At 35.6% G+C, this 15,863-nt stretch overlaps 1 protein-coding gene across 7 annotated transcripts in view; it reads right to left on the bottom strand.

Annotated features, from left to right (window-relative positions):
- VTI1A (vesicle transport through interaction with t-SNAREs 1A) overlaps positions 1–15,863 on the bottom strand; it is a 284,394-nt gene that overhangs the window by 217,539 nt on the left and 50,992 nt on the right. For 5 of the 7 annotated variants that reach the window (XM_087768273.1, XM_087768269.1, XM_087768270.1 and 2 more), the window contains exons 4-5: positions 10,027–10,104; positions 3,695–3,715 (exon numbers count right to left, since the gene is read on the bottom strand). In XM_087768273.1, coding sequence (XP_087624399.1) covers positions 3,695–3,715; positions 10,027–10,104 — 99 coding nt within the window. The remainder of the gene's footprint in view (positions 1–3,694; positions 3,716–10,026; positions 10,105–15,863) is intronic. The other 2 variants (XM_087768272.1, XM_009476051.2) reach the window with 1 other exon arrangement.

The following is a 15,863-nucleotide window of genomic DNA, read 5'->3' as shown; positions in this document are numbered from 1 at the left end:
CAGGGATGCTGACAGAATATCTCGCTTCTATCTTCAAAGAAAGGAAGTGATTAGTATGTTATCATTACCATTCAAAACGTGATTTCCCTATTCCCTCCCGGCATAGGTGACACATCTCTGAGATGCGGCCAGACGATCGAGGCAGCTAAAGCCACATCAAAGCTTGCCTTGAATTTTTTCTTTTTTTTTCCCCTCTCTCTTTTTTTTTTTTTTTTTTTTGGAAATCATTAAAACAATGCATTTAGATCAGCACAGATAGGACCCAATGTGAAGGTCAGGAAAGCTGCAATAACAGTCTATAATAATTAATAGAGTTGTCTAATACACAGTGGATAGGTTAAGAGTAAATTGCAAAAAAGCCTTTTGCATTCATGGGGGGCAGGCCACCAAGAAAAAAAAAAATCAGCACAAGCACTTAATAAAATTTAAAACCATAAGTTACGATGCTGTAATTGAAATCACAACAGCAACTAGAGTGGTGCATGTTCTTAGTACTCATGGTCAATCTAGATAATTAGTGTTAATTTTGCTTAATTTTTTTTAAAAGGCACCTTTTCATAACATCTGCTGGTTCCTCTCCATTGCCCATTAGAAGAAAGAAAAAAAAAAAAAAAAAAAGCATAAGCCTGCAGTGCCTTTCTCCAAATACTGCCCCCCAGAATGATATTAAAGAACAACTAGTGTTAATTTTTTTAAACTTTGTAAAAAATGTCAAAAACCTAACACTATTTCATAGACATCTCTCAAGAACAAAAAGTAGAAGAGAAGGGGGTGGAGGGATATAAAGGAGGAGTTTAGAAGGTAAGAATCCTAAAAGTTAGAGAGGACATACTTTAAAAAAAAAACCAAAAAAACATAAGCTGGGAGTGAGCACAAGGAGTAGAGCTTTATAATTACAGAACAGATGTGTAGCGCTGTAGTGGTATACTGGAAATGAAAAGACTATCCTGCTATGTTAAGGGAGAGGGGGGGAAATAATCAGCTTTCACATTACAGTGTGGAAGAGCTACCCAACAGACAGAATTAGCATTTAACTGTGTATTTTTATATACTATACAAGCCACATTTAATCTAAAAAGTAAATTACAAGCCCACAGTTCATTTCAGTCTTACTGCGAGCAATTAGAATACTAAAGCCCTGTGAACTCGGTGCTGACATTAACTCAGAGCTGTTTCTTGATTTCAGAACCTTTCTACCCAAGCCATTCTATAATGAAACCTAATTTTTATTATAAAGGGTGGTGTTATTTACATTGTTTGGGTTTGGAGGCACCCTGTCCTTTGGTCATGATATCAATGCCCTACAGTAGCAGCTGATGCTTTCAACTGCTTCCCACCCCTCCCCAAACTCCTTCTCCCACAGTATCCCCTGCTCGCCGTGAGGTGGGTAGCGAGGTTATTCAGTGCCTCTTGCAGCTTCAGAAACAGCTTCTCTCCGGAGTTATATAGGGAAGTTTTGCAAAGTGGCACGCTATCACTAGAGATTTAGTCATTCCATGTGGGCTGGACTCAAACTGAGAACTCAGGAGCTCAAAAGACAGAGCGGCACAGCCTCCATGGAAGCCTGTGTACGGCAAGTGTGCTAGAAGAGAGCCCTGTAATGAGAGGAAGCGCAGGTTTTATTAACAAACAGTATGGCAAACCACAATTTCTTTTAAGATCAGTTCATACCTCCTTAGGAGAACTATAATTGGGGATGCCTTGATGTTTCACTATGTGACGAGTTAAGAATTATGCCTGAGTCACTGTACTAGCCTTCATTTAAACTTTAATGTGCATTTTGCATTGGGTATAAAAACACCACTGCAATTACAACCTATTCAATGCATAGTGTGTACCTAAGCGCAGAGAACAGAATGCTAACAGTTGTTTTTTAAATTATTTCTCTCTCTACCTGTACCATTTTGATCTAGACAAAATAATAAATCCCTTTATTTAGTTCTATTTGCTGCTGCTCTCACAATATACAGAGAGGAAAAAGTAACTTATGAGGCTAGCAAGGAAAAGCAAAAAAAGAAAATTACCAGAAGCAATGTCAAAATTTTCTTTAACAAAGAGCATTTATAAGCTCCAAAAGGTATGACTGAGTTCAGCCTGGCTCCCAAGTTGCAATCCTTTGCAATAACACCCTGAATTTTCTTATTTGCCTTCATAGCTATTTCAAAAAGAAGAGCAGTTAAGTAGCAGCTTTGTTCTTTATATCTGATTAAATTTTCAGAGTAAATTTACAAATGAGGAATCTTCATGTTTATAAAAATATAATATATGTTTGCAAGAAAAAATGGTCATACTACATCCTTTTACAAAAGCACAGGAGCAGACGTGCAGGTGTTGTTAAAGGGATGAGCAAATGAACCTTGTTCTTCTGAAAAATCTCAGAAATCAGGCTATACAAACCCTTGCAACAATATTGTCATCTGTTTAAATACTGGGACTATTGGGGAGGGGAGCTCAGGAGTGGTGGGAGGGCTTTTATGTGGTTACATGTTTATTTTGTTTAATTTTTTTGTTAACTGTTTTACTCGGTAGCTTTAACATATTAATATCAGCTCCACAAGAAGAAGGAAAAATACAGCGTTCAGGGAACTAGTGAAAGAATCTTTACATCACAAATATCTTACTGTTTTTAAGAATTCTCTGTAATTGTCCTTAATCTGGTTACTTTACAATTCTTTGTCATCACCATTTCTAAAACTTACAAATCCTTTCCTGCAGAGCTCAGTATTCATTACTGATAGGTCTGAGCACACAGGTTTCAAAAAGAAGATACCAGACAAATATGTGATGCTAAAATACTCGTGCTTCTAAATATATTTATTCAAATACTTCACTGCTTCAAACTCTCCGTACGAAACCCTTCAGAAATCTGACCTATAAGTAATCTTGACTTTACTGAGACCTTTTTGGCAGCTATCGGGAAATAATAAAAAAAAGCAGTTCAGATACCTGCTTTGCTACAGCAGTAAGTAACAGAGGAGATTAATTTCAGAAAATATACTGAAACATTTGAGGAACTGACCATTAAAACAGGCTTCTCTCTCTAAATATTTATGAGTCATTTTATAACTGGAAGAAAGGTGTTCTGGAATACTGATCTCTAGTGTTACACCTACAGATCTACAGCACTCACAAATAAATAATAAATATTGATATGTGCACGTAGGTCTACCTGTACTGTATTTTCAGTGGGTATACAATATCCAATATAACACACAAGCTACTTGAATACCTCACACCAAACTCAAACCACTGTGAAATACTGTGTAATTTTTACAGTGTTTCAGCACAGGTTTCTACCAAAGCAATGCTTTCACTTTCAATACCAGTGCATAAATGTATTTACCCTATCAAAGATTTTGTGATGCAAACATGATTATTACTGTACCTGATTTGATCATGGTATTCTAGTAGAGATCAAATAATAGGGTTTTTTTCCCCTTCTTTTTCTAGTGCCTTTAAAAAAAATTTCCACTATCAAAGAATGTTAATTTCTAAGGCTTGATCTAGAGATTCCTATGTAAGTATACAATTATTAGGGAAAAAGAGGCACAACAGTGAATATTTTAAAGCAATGTAATCAATATTTTTGCTTTGTGTAGATTTCCCTGCAACAATGAACAAAAAGATCTACTTCAGATTTAGAAACTCAGCTTTAAAGGGAAAGCTAGACAACAAAAAGCAAGAAAGTACTCACCTCTTCACGTAATTTTATCAACTGCAACATGAACGCACAAAAAAGATAAAAAGGAAAGAAATGGCAGGAAAGAAAGATCAGTTGTGTGACAGGATACAGAATTAACATTGACAATTTATCTGTTTACATGTTTAGCATTTAAAAATCACAGACAAACACATTAAAAGAACCTAAACATAGACTACATGCAGGGTTTTTTGAACGAATAAAGATCACTTTCTCACACTGTCACATTAAACAAAGAGAATAGTGTGAAATTCTCTTTTAAACCACATCTAAGACACCATCATGAAATAAAGGGGAATGACTTCATAGAAGTCTATATTATAAAGAAAAAAACAAGTTTACTATTCCTCTCTTCGAAGATTGTACAGCTGAAGTGGTTTTGTATATACAAGTTTTCAGAATGTTTTCTGTATATTTTAGTTGTGACAACTGATTTCTTATTTTACTAGCAGATCTGACTTGTTAATAGATGACTGCATCTTTATAGCATCTAACCAGTATTTCAATTTTTATATACCTGAGTTCTAATATAACTATATTATCTAATTTTATTATCGAACCTCCTATAGAGGGTTTTTTCCAGTTTAAAAAAAAAAAAAAAAAAGAAGCAGCTTAGTTAAATGGCACAGAATTATGATTTATTGCATAGCACATTTAAAACTAGACAAAGGAATAGGGAACAACACAAAACATATTTCCCTCAGAAAAGACCCATTCCAGGTTCTTAATCCTAGACCACTACACAGTGTGTGTATATATACACACATAGTGTGTCTGTGTATACTTATATAGTATATACATTTATATTTATCAGTTTATGCTTGTAAATCAACACAATCTAACACCATTAATAATATTCCTCTGGCAGGCTTACTATAAAACTAAATAAAACCCCAGTCTGATTATCAAGCTATGTTGTAATATGCTCTCCCCTTAGAGAGACAGATAAATTATTTGTACTTGAACAAAACGTATAATTACTCACAACAAATATCTGCATAAGAGTGGCTCTTTACAAAAAAATTACAGTTCTCTCACCGATTCCAGTTGAATTCGAAATTACAACAGCTACATCATTATCTCAGTTTATGCTGATACTTCACCTACAGTTTCATAACACTAATTTTCAACATGTGTGTAAGCTGAGAATGTTTACTACTAATAAAGTCTCGCCAGCATGAAGGAAACAAAAGAACCTCCATTATTCTCTATTGTTTCATATGGCTCGTCTATGAACCCCGTTACCAAAACGGACAACAAGGCTCTAACTAGATGTAATTAGGAGGGCTACTACCACGCAGACTTAAACTGAAACTGCTCTTCAGTACATAGTTAAAGGAACTTTGCTAGAATTTGGTATAAAGAAAACTGCATTGTCTGCCAAACCGGCGCTTAAATTCAAGTGCTTGGCCTATCATAAATTGGTCTCTTTCTCCAGATCTTCCCCCCCTTTTTTCCCCAAAAAGGCAAACATTAAGGCTCTTTAGAAAGAGACGATCTGGGAGTTGATCACATAGCTATCTTTTCTTTCCGAGGCCACCATTCTTCAGTTGACTATGATACTTAAAGGGCCAAAGTTTAAAACTACTCTCCCGCAATAGAGCCCGTTTGGGCATGCCACCCTGCTATAATCAATGAGAGTTTTAAAATGCTGCACATTTGTTTTTTCAATAGGTCCCAAACAAAAATGTTCTATCTTGTTTGTGCTGCATGGCTGAATTTAAGCTCTGCATGGGATTTGCAGCTAAGCTAAGTAATGGGAGAGGGTTTTCGTTTTTGTTTTTTTTTTTAACATTGGCTGAAAGATATTCATTCAAATTAACAAAAGATGTATTTTTCCCCCATTTAACAATGCTCTTGATGAAAATGTGTTACCTTTACTTTTCTATTTTGAAACATTTTTATTACGCTCACCGCTCAACTGTAAACAGCATTAAGCCGTGTGCAGCCACCATTTTAGGTTATGATAATCAGCATATTTTTGAAACAAAGATTTTTTTTTTTTTTGCAATACAGAATTCGATACAAGAGGTAATCTGTTCCTTTGTAGGCAAAAAAAAAAAAAATCTGGTTTACGCTGGTTTGAACCAGTGGAATCTCTTGTGGCTAAGCCTTCTGCTGTGACTAAAATCAAAACTGCGCCACAGAGAGCGAGGGAGCGAGATGGGATGTGTGTGTGTGTGTGCGCGTGTGTGTGTGTGTGTGTGAGGCATGTCACGTGACATAGAAAACTACCGAATTTTTTTTAAAAAGCTGATAACGCTACCGCCGTCTCTGTCCGCATATAGATAACGAATAAATGCTGAACTCTATTAAACGCCCTTTACACATTATCGTGGGTCGAACACACAATTTTCTGAACTTATGATGACAGTCTATTTATTTTGCTATAAACCCTCGGCATGTAACGAACAGATTTGTGTCTGGTAATGATCTGCTCTGCCAGGGCTATATGAAATGATACCGACCTTCTTTAGATCTTGGGGAATTAAATTGACCAACTTCACCCCCTGGTCTGTAGCTGAAGTTTGACACACTTTATGCACAGCAAGCCCAAATCTAATATTATAAGAACTTTGTAGTCACAAATTAAGTAGCCACAAAATATTTGTTCACCACAAATCACATATACAGTGTATGTGTATATGGACATGCAATTTAACCTGATGCAAATTTATTTAAACTTATTAATGAACATAGTTGCAAAAGAGAAAGGAATACTGTTATGTATCAAGGAAGTTGGTAATACTGTACCTGATACTATTTTGGTCGAGAAGGATTTCTGATTTAACCCAACATATACTTTCTAAAAAACATGAATCGCCACATGAAACAGTTCTATGATTATTAAAGTGAAGCCACAACTTTAAGTAGTGTATCATTGCACTGAAAAGCTCAAAACTTTCAAGGGATTTGATAAATGTTGGTGGCCAGAATGACAAATAAGACTTGAAAGTAACAGAGCCCGTTTAAGACCACTCCTGGAAAATAAATAACAACCCAATGCACACAGTAGGTTTTTGGGTTTGGGGTTGTGAGGTGGGGTTTTTTTGATGGGAGAAGGGATGTCTCCTGATTCTCAATCTCTTAATGCACCTCATCTAACTACATTCACCTGATTCAAATTAAGAATAAATTAATATACTGAGCAATGACTTTACTAAACCCTAAATGCATTAAGAGCATTATGTCACTATTTATCTCATTAAACAAAGAAGCGTTTATTTAAAAAAAAAAAAGCTTTGAATAGCAGTATTGTATGATTCTTATAACTTCTTACAGGAAGTTTCTATATGCTTGATCTGGTAAAATTAGTTAAACCTTGGTATAATCATTAATAAGGCCACGGTATTCTAAGTTGTTGTCATCTACACATGATGACAGCTACTTATGGGAGACATTTAGGAAAAAAGAAGACAGCAAAAGACCAATCGTAATTTTCCAATTCTTCAGTCTGTTCTTTGTACTTCAATCTTTCTTCTTGGGAGAACAACTGGAAACTCATACCTATGACCCTATTCATTACAGCTTATAACTTGGCAGTGTTTTGCTGTAACTGTACCTTTGAAACTCAACTCACAAAATAGAAGTTGAATAAAGAAAGGATGCAAATTGTGCCCCATTTATTTCTAGATACTTAATATGGTTGTACTAGCCAGTATACATCAAGTTCCTTTTTGTCTTCTCCCTCCACCAAAAATACTTTGCAAATATTTATCACGATGACAAAGACCATAGTTAAAATGTACAGCTCATATCTCATCTCCTTTGCACAACACCCCAGTCTAATCAGATATTCAGCATTTCTATTGGCAGATTTTACCAATATTTGTGGATTAGTACAGAAGCAATTCTGAACTGGCAACTTATTTTAACAACTCCTTTGTCAGAAGCGAAATCCCTCCTCTTTTCTCCCCTTTCAAAGTTCGGTGACTGAATTGGGGGAAAAAAAAAAACCAAACCACCACCTTTCAGTTTAACTAATTCAACCTAACTCAAACTGATTGATAAGTGAAAGTCCCATAATATTAGGGTGAGGGTCAGTCCATCTACCTATATTTATTTCCATCAGACAAAATTAAAGCAAGAATTCAAAACATCTTCAAATATTTTGTATGGCTGTAAGTTATACCTGAGCGTCCTTTCGTCATCTAGTTCAAGCTTTCTATTGATGTAACAATGTGTAGGAGTGAAAATGTATTAGACCTGGCGTTACTGAGTTAAATACGTCGAGATAACAGGTTCACTATATGGTAAGTACCCAAACCTTACACTTGATTTGGATAGCTGCATGTTCTGATAAGCTCAACATCAGATTGAAGTTCTTGCACTAACTGCTTGTACCCATAAGTACATGCATATAAGTACAAATATAAATAATGATATTTCATAACAAAAAGACTGTAATATTGATTATTGGAATAACACAATAAATAATATTTTTTAAAATACTGGCATTCACATATTTAAAAGAAGTTAGTTGACTCCATCATGGTGATATTTCATAACATTTTTCAAGGAAGAAAAGAAAGAAATTCAGAACTTTCAAAGGTAGGGGGTAACAATTTCAAGTTGGGTTACTAACTAAACTCCTTTACCACCCAAAATTTTCTTCCATTTAAGAAGTGGTCATTTGGAAGAAAAAACTCATGTTGACAAATGGTTGAAAGTATCTTTGGGTTCCTTGAGATCAGACCATGTTTCTTCCATCAAGTTTAGAAAAAAGATCATAACTCGCAAAAAGTGTACATGTGACCCAGTTATTTAACCATTCCTTAAAAAGTGAAAATAAAATTTTTTATCTCATCCCTACACATAAGATATTCTGTTATAAGTAAAGCTTCTTATCACAATTGCCCTTTTATGTCTGAATTCACACAATTTTTTCTTGAAATGTAAAAATAGCAGCACCTTAGAAGAAATCAAATGAGAATCTTAACACTTTCACAGGCAGACTGTGAAACTCTTTTCCCTGAAATCATCCTTTCCATAAACTCATTATTTAGGGATAAAACCCCCTCGTTATTTTATTCAAATTTTGGAATCTCCCCTTGCTATGATATATAAATATGAAGATTAATATCTTATAAATTTAACCCTTTACATAGATATTAGAGCTGCTTACACTACAGAGTCTACAGATGTATTGTACCCTGTGCATAATTTCATTAATGTATGTATTAAAGTCTATTACAGAGTTTAAAACTTACACAGCACATTTAAAATACTGTGTAAGATTAAGGCTTAAGGCGTCTGTGTTTTAAAATTCATTGTACTGGGATAAGTCTCCAAGTCTTTCTTTTTCCCAGTCCTTAGTGGAACTGAGCTTATATTGAGGGTAGAAGATACTAAAAATTTCAGAACATGATTCTGTTCCATTTCCTTATTTAATATTGCATTTATCAAGCAACCATTTAAACAAGCTTCACTATCAAAATCCAAAATAATTTAAATTCTGTCTGGTCAGAAGAGAAAAATCTGATATTTAAGAAAACTTTCAACTAACTTCTAACTCTAAATGCACAACTCTGATTACAGCTGACATGATTTTCAAAAAGAAAAGAAACATTCTGCTTTCAGACAGAGCTTGTCAAACAAGTTTCAGCACCAAAAGAAATATTAACAGGTGGGTCAAAGTCCCCTGAATATAATGTTGCCTTTATAATTTTCAGTAGTCTAGTAGGATCCTCACTGTAGTGTCCAGAACAACAATACGGGTACAAGATTTTAAAAAAGCCTCAGGATTATCAAGCTTTCCTTCATTAAAAGAGGTGGATAGCACTCTGCATTCTAGTACAACATGCATTATGAAAGCATGCTTTTATTAGTACAACTTGTGTTTTTGGTACAAGGAGAGAAAATCTGTTTAGGGAAGGAATCACACAAGGAAACTGAGTGGGGTACTGCCTAATTCTGAGAGCGCACTTTCATTTGTTTTGCCTGCCAGTGTTGATTTAATTATACTGCATTATTATCAAAGCTGCATTATGTACTTTTTTATTCCTTTTACATGTGTTTGAGGTGAAGACCTTGGCTTTGTCGGCAAACAGCGCGTTTCAAGTTATTTCTTAAGTACTAAATAATAAAGAAAAGAGAAGAAAAGATTTTTTTTAAGATAGCAGACAGTGATCACAAGTTAAAGGGTTAAATGTAAGATCTCCAAGAAACATTTTGAAGTTGATTAAGACCCCAGCTTTGCATTAAACAGTATCACTTCCACATGAGTTGTTGCTAATGCTGTTAAGGAGCAGCTTGAGAAGCCCAGTGTGCCAGTGACCTCCTTCACCCTCCAGCCACCCACTAGGGCTTCTTGATTAGCATCCTACCTGGTTCTCTGAGGAATTCCCGTCATCCCCTAGGAGCTCATTCCGCACCTCATCACTGTAGGCGATCCGTGACCTTTTCTGTAAAACAAAAAGAAAAAAGGGTTAGGAAGTAAAGCTCGGAAGCCATTGGTATCAAGGCTGATCATCTTAAACCTCGAGAGCCCCCTAATGGATACCTATTTGATAAAAAAAAAAAATCTGCAAGTAAAAGTTATTAAAAAGTTCAACTGCTGTACTATGACAAATCTGCATGGCAAAACCTTAGCATTTCTACGACAGTCACATCCTCAACTTTTCAGCAATGAAAGCTGCTTCAGTGAAGCTCAAGGTACATAATGTATGATCCCAGTTGTGATTATCAGGTAACCTTGACAAGCAATATTCGCTGATATCAGAAGCATTGAAGAAACGCACATGTAGGAATCAAATGTATTTTTCTGAAGAACACTTGCTAGCTGGACGCAGAACCCAGAGTAACACTGCAGTGATGCCACTAAATAGGAAAGGAAGACTGAGCTTTTCCCATATATAAAAAAACCCAAAACAAAACCTGAACAACACACATCTGACAAACATGGTTGAACTTAAAGACGTAGGAAATTAACAAGTGTTTCCTATGCTGCTAAGGCTATGAAGGCCTACAGTGAAAGGACCAGAAATCAAAGGTCAAAAGAAAGCAGAGAAACCAGCAGTACAAAGAGACATTGGTTTACAGCAGTTCATGGAAACGCCACAAAACTGAGACAGTCATTCATTAGATCGTTATGACAGACAGTTGTTACTCACACCTTATGAGCCCCAGATTTGCTCATGAACTGATCATCATATTGATTCTAAACTAGATCAAGTGCCGAGCAATGGAAAGCAAATGTCTGAAGACTACCAAGGTAGCACAACATTCAGTGGAACAATGGGGAAGTCCATAAGGAGAACATCAGCCCAGCTTTCAACTTCTTTGTTGGCCAAATAACGGGTCCTTAGTTGGTTAATATTCCTACATTCACCATTAAAAGAGAGAAAGGATGTTTAACATATTGTCTATAATCTTTTTATATTTGAGTGCAGTTATGATTAGTTTTACACTTCATCAGGGAAAGAAACCCAAGAATAGCAAGAACTAAGCTCTAGGGCCTTCCTTTATTGATGGGAGCTTCCCTCACACTCTGCTGTGGTAGTCACTACCAGTAGGAACTCAGCAAAAAAGAAATCCCTCATCAAACATTCCCAAACTGGACAATCATGCCAAAAACCATGCTCTGGACTGGCGCACAGGAAACAACCCAGTAGAAATTATATTGAGCACAGGGAAATTCATTACCTTTGTGACAAAGAAGTTTGGAAGTGGATCGCCCCTTACACTAGGAAACTAGCAGCAAAGTAAGCCTTGTATTGGTCATCTCAGAGCAACACATTTTAGCTTTTTATCCTGTGTAGTTCACCCTTTATTACCATCATCATCGTTACAATGCTTACCAATTTGTGATTCAGTTGCTCGTGTTCAGATCTAGATTATATACTAAAGCTACAGATGTACGTAGCAAGGACAAAGCATACCATGGACCTACTACAAGAGCTGAATTGTGCCAAATCTTTTGGAGATCTCAGCTGTCACAGTTTCATACTAACCAAGCTAAAGTAGTCTACAGCATTAAAGGAAATGAGAACCTTTAAACAGGCTGTGGTATCAGAGCTGCCTGTTTAAATTATTCATTTCATCACTATGGGGGACTAAAACACTCCACAGTATGCAAGAATATCATATGGAGATAGGTTTTGTTTTTCTCTTTTTTCACCAAAAGCCAACAAATTGGCATAGATTGCTCAATTACATTATTTTCCTATTTTTATTTGATACATATCAAACAAGGAAAGAAATTACAAATATATACCAATAAATATCTAATCTTCTTTTCTGATTAAGATTCAATCTTCCCATTTGAGGTCTAGTAGTTCAACTGTACAGTCTCTCCCAATTTCACAAAATGACTCAGCCCCATTGATTCTGTTAGTGTTGAATGTATTTATCATTATTAGACTGAGATGAGGAGCATGATGCTTCATAAGCTTGTTCTCCAGTGAACAAGTTGCCTAATTACATGTAGAGACTGAGACGGTCCTTGGTTACACATCATTTATTTGAAAGATTTAACTGGCTGATATTCTCATTCATAAGAGCCTGCATAGAAGAAAGGAAAAAGAACATTCTTCATGGGAAAGAAATAAATGTTAACAGCAATACAATTTTAAAGGCCCCTTATAATCCTTTATATCATCACCACTGAACTTAATAAATATATTTGCATCATTGTTCTTTTATTGCAATAATCTGTCATGATCTGAAAATCAGCAATTATATTAAAAGAAATAACCCTTTGACTACAATTAGGTATAACTCTTTGCCATAATCAATAAATAATTTGATACTACTTTTGATCACAGTTTCACTACCAAATGAATCAATAATATAAAAGGAAAGGCCTTTGAACTAAAGTGTTCGTTTGTTCTTTCAGGATTTGTCCAAAATATCAATATCTTGAATTAGTATTCTTATTTTTATTAAAGTAATATTGGCTAACTCTTTTAGATGTGGCTATTGATTGAGTCTTTCGGACTCAATAATTAAATAATTTTTAGATTTTTTTTTTTAGTTCATAACTATCAGCTGTTTATTAATATGTACGTTAGCCAAATGCAAGAATGATAGTTTGAGCTGGAAATGTCACACACTCTGCTACAGTTTGAAGGAACCCAATTCATAATGCATTTTATAAATAGTTAATGACTTCTATACATAAGCTAACCAGGCAAATCAAGAAATTGTCAACATTTTTAGTCTTAGTTGTCAGTTACCACTGCCTACTGGTACTTTATATGTATGTTTCTAGAAAAGACAGAAGCTTTACAGAGTTTGTAAGCCAAGGCATTTCTGGGCAGCTCAACACAGGTTTAAGAGGTTCTGCGTGCAGTTTTTTGTCTGTAAAGGTCTGTCATATATAGAAGTTTTCCTTGTGTTTTGCATTTTCTTGTATATACATAGACAAAAAGTCTAAGCACACAAGTGTTTCTAAGTCAGTGTACATGTTTGCATTCAAATGTAGCATGCACACGAACACGCGACGACACAAAAGGGTTAAGCTACTTCCTACAAGAACTTCAAGACAGAGAAAGTTTCAGGGGCTGTTTTAAATGTACTACAGTACCCAGACCTTCTGACAAGGAAGAATTTCTGATTCCAGGCAGATCTCTCTCGGTTTATGAACAGGATTTTTGCATACTGATTGGGTGATTTTCTTAAAGCCCTGTTCAAACAGATACACTTGCTCAGTTCTGTCTGGCAATTTGGCTTTAAACAATCTGTCTACTTGACCCAAGCTTTAACATTTCCCAATAGAACGGAATGTGTTCATGGGCAAGCACAGCTAAATTAGAATTGAAATGAATTAACTCAGCTTAAAATAATTAAGATCTGTGATCTGCAGTACCACCCCCCTGTATGATTCTACATGTGAAGTAGGGTACATGTAACCAGACTGTAAGAATTCTGCTACACTACTAATCTGAGCATAACAATGAAGTTCGTCTATTACTAAAGCATATGAGAAGTTAATTTCCATGGCCTACACATGGCAAAGCAATTGCTTAAATTGCCTCACCTGGGAATTTAATACAATGTTATCATCAGACCAGCCACACTGTAAATAGATTTATAATGCTTTCCATGTGCTAGGCTAGGTTGCATATGAATTAAGTAATGATCTGGTATTACAATACAATCAGCTAGTTCCCACACCTGGCAGACAGGATATTTTGCTGAATTACTACCTATACAGATACATCACAACAGAAAAACAGAAAAGGCAATGGGAAGAGAAACAATCTACATGGTGTATGACCGATTTTTACGTGGTAACCAAATAAGATGTAGATAGAAAGAGGTATCCAAAATAATCTGTTTCCAACATCTGCACAACAGAACGCATACTTATTCACTTCTATTCAATTTTGGCCTAATTTTCCGCATTCTATACTTTAATTACTCATCCACATTCTGAAATGTTCCCGTTAGTGAAGGCCAGAACCAGCCAATGCCCCCTCACTCCAATGCACTTTCAGCCATCAGCCAAATAATTGATATAAAAAGTAACGCACATTTTCATACCTGAATTAAAAAATAGCTTTCCTCCTCCTAAATGCTAAGCAGCCCCCTGAACAGACAAGCAAACTTAGGTGCATTTCAGACAAAAGGCCCAGCAAATCCTTTCCTCCCAGCCTCTCCATTTTTCAGGCTCAATGTTTTAAGAACAGATTAAACAGATTTTTTTGGTGAAATATGCATAAACAAACAAAAAAGGTTTATTTATCCACAAACATCTGTTTGCATACAAAATTCATTAGAATTTCCTAGTATACATAAATGCTTTAAAAAAAATCTTCAGGCATCTGTTTCAGAGTTTGGCCCTGCTCTAGATGTAAATAATTACTCAAGATTAGCATAACCAGAAATAATTTGTAGGAATAAATCAGATTTTATTTTGTGTTCTTTGAGAGTAGTCAGTTTTGTCATTGCTCTTGCTAAAAGCAAAGGGAAAAAAGTGACCTGATCCTCAAATGGACTACGAAATATTGCAGAATTTACACTTTCATCTCTGCCTTTCAGAACAGATACCTAAGTATTTTTTGTTGAGCAGAAATGGAAAAGATACAGTTTAACAAATTTAGAAGAAAATAAGTGATCCTACTTAAGAATCTTAAAGCTTATATTTAAACAGAAACACAAAAACACTTATTCAGGAATTAAAATAATTGAAATCGCCTAAGAAACTGTGTTCAAACTTCAGCTTTCAAAACTTTTACATTTCTCTGTAAAGGTGATCCAGGAACAATAGACTAGACACTTCAGACTGCAATTCGAAAGGGGTTTTCCAGTTCCTAAGTAGCTTAGTTTTTATTGATTGTGTGTAAGAAGTAGGAAAACTATTATGTAGTGCTAATATACAACCTGATGCAATGCTGGACGTTCAAGCATTTCCTTATGAAAATAAAAAAACAAAGCTGATACATTTCTGTCCAAAAGGAAATAAAAAATATTCTACAAATCTGAAACTTCTGACTGAAAGAATCAATTCAACAGCACGCGTTGGCTGGCAAAAGTCAATGTCTAAGCCACTCCCCATCCTTCCTGCCCTCCCCGCATGCACACAAAAAAGATTGCAGGCAAGTCTGAAGGAGAAATGCACAACTTAAAACCTGTATTCCGCCACTTTGCCAAATGTTGTCAGCTTCCTACAACAGCAGAGAGAAATCAAACTTCAAGTGTTAATGTGAAATTAATGCAGAGATACTATCACCCATTTTAAGTAGAAGTCACAGGTCTATAAATCTTCTTTTCAATAATCATCATCAAACACACTTTTAGTTTCATTATGGGGTGAGGGCAGGGAGGAAGGTCAAGGAAACTCCCACGAGGATACAACACAGTGTATTATGTTGGTCATGAAAAATGCAGCTTCTGCCCACAAAACTACTTCCATCTCTAACTGATGACCAGTGGACCATGTATGTCACCAGCATGGCTGATGCTTAAACAACCTGCTAGATTGCACGTGCTGTAGGTAGGGAAGAAAACAGGTGACCTGTGAGAGAATTGCAACTCATCGTTTCTGTGAATTTAAGGAGCAACAGAGGATGATTTCTATTGTGCAAAAGACATTTGTATTTAGAAAAACAGCTTACATTTACCTGAGCTCTGCCTTTTAAACTTAATAACCTAGAAAAGGAAAAATTTTTCAAAATTCAAAGGTTTGGAACTGACCTCTCCCCCTTTCTATTTTTTAGAG

Source organism: Nipponia nippon, unplaced genomic scaffold (assembly GCF_047370975.1).
Source record: "Nipponia nippon isolate SJK-2023a ecotype South Korea unplaced genomic scaffold, ASM4737097v1 scaffold_3, whole genome shotgun sequence".
In the NCBI taxonomy this organism is placed as follows: Eukaryota; Metazoa; Chordata; class Aves; order Pelecaniformes; family Threskiornithidae; genus Nipponia; species Nipponia nippon.
This window is presented reverse-complemented; position numbering and strand designations above follow the sequence as displayed.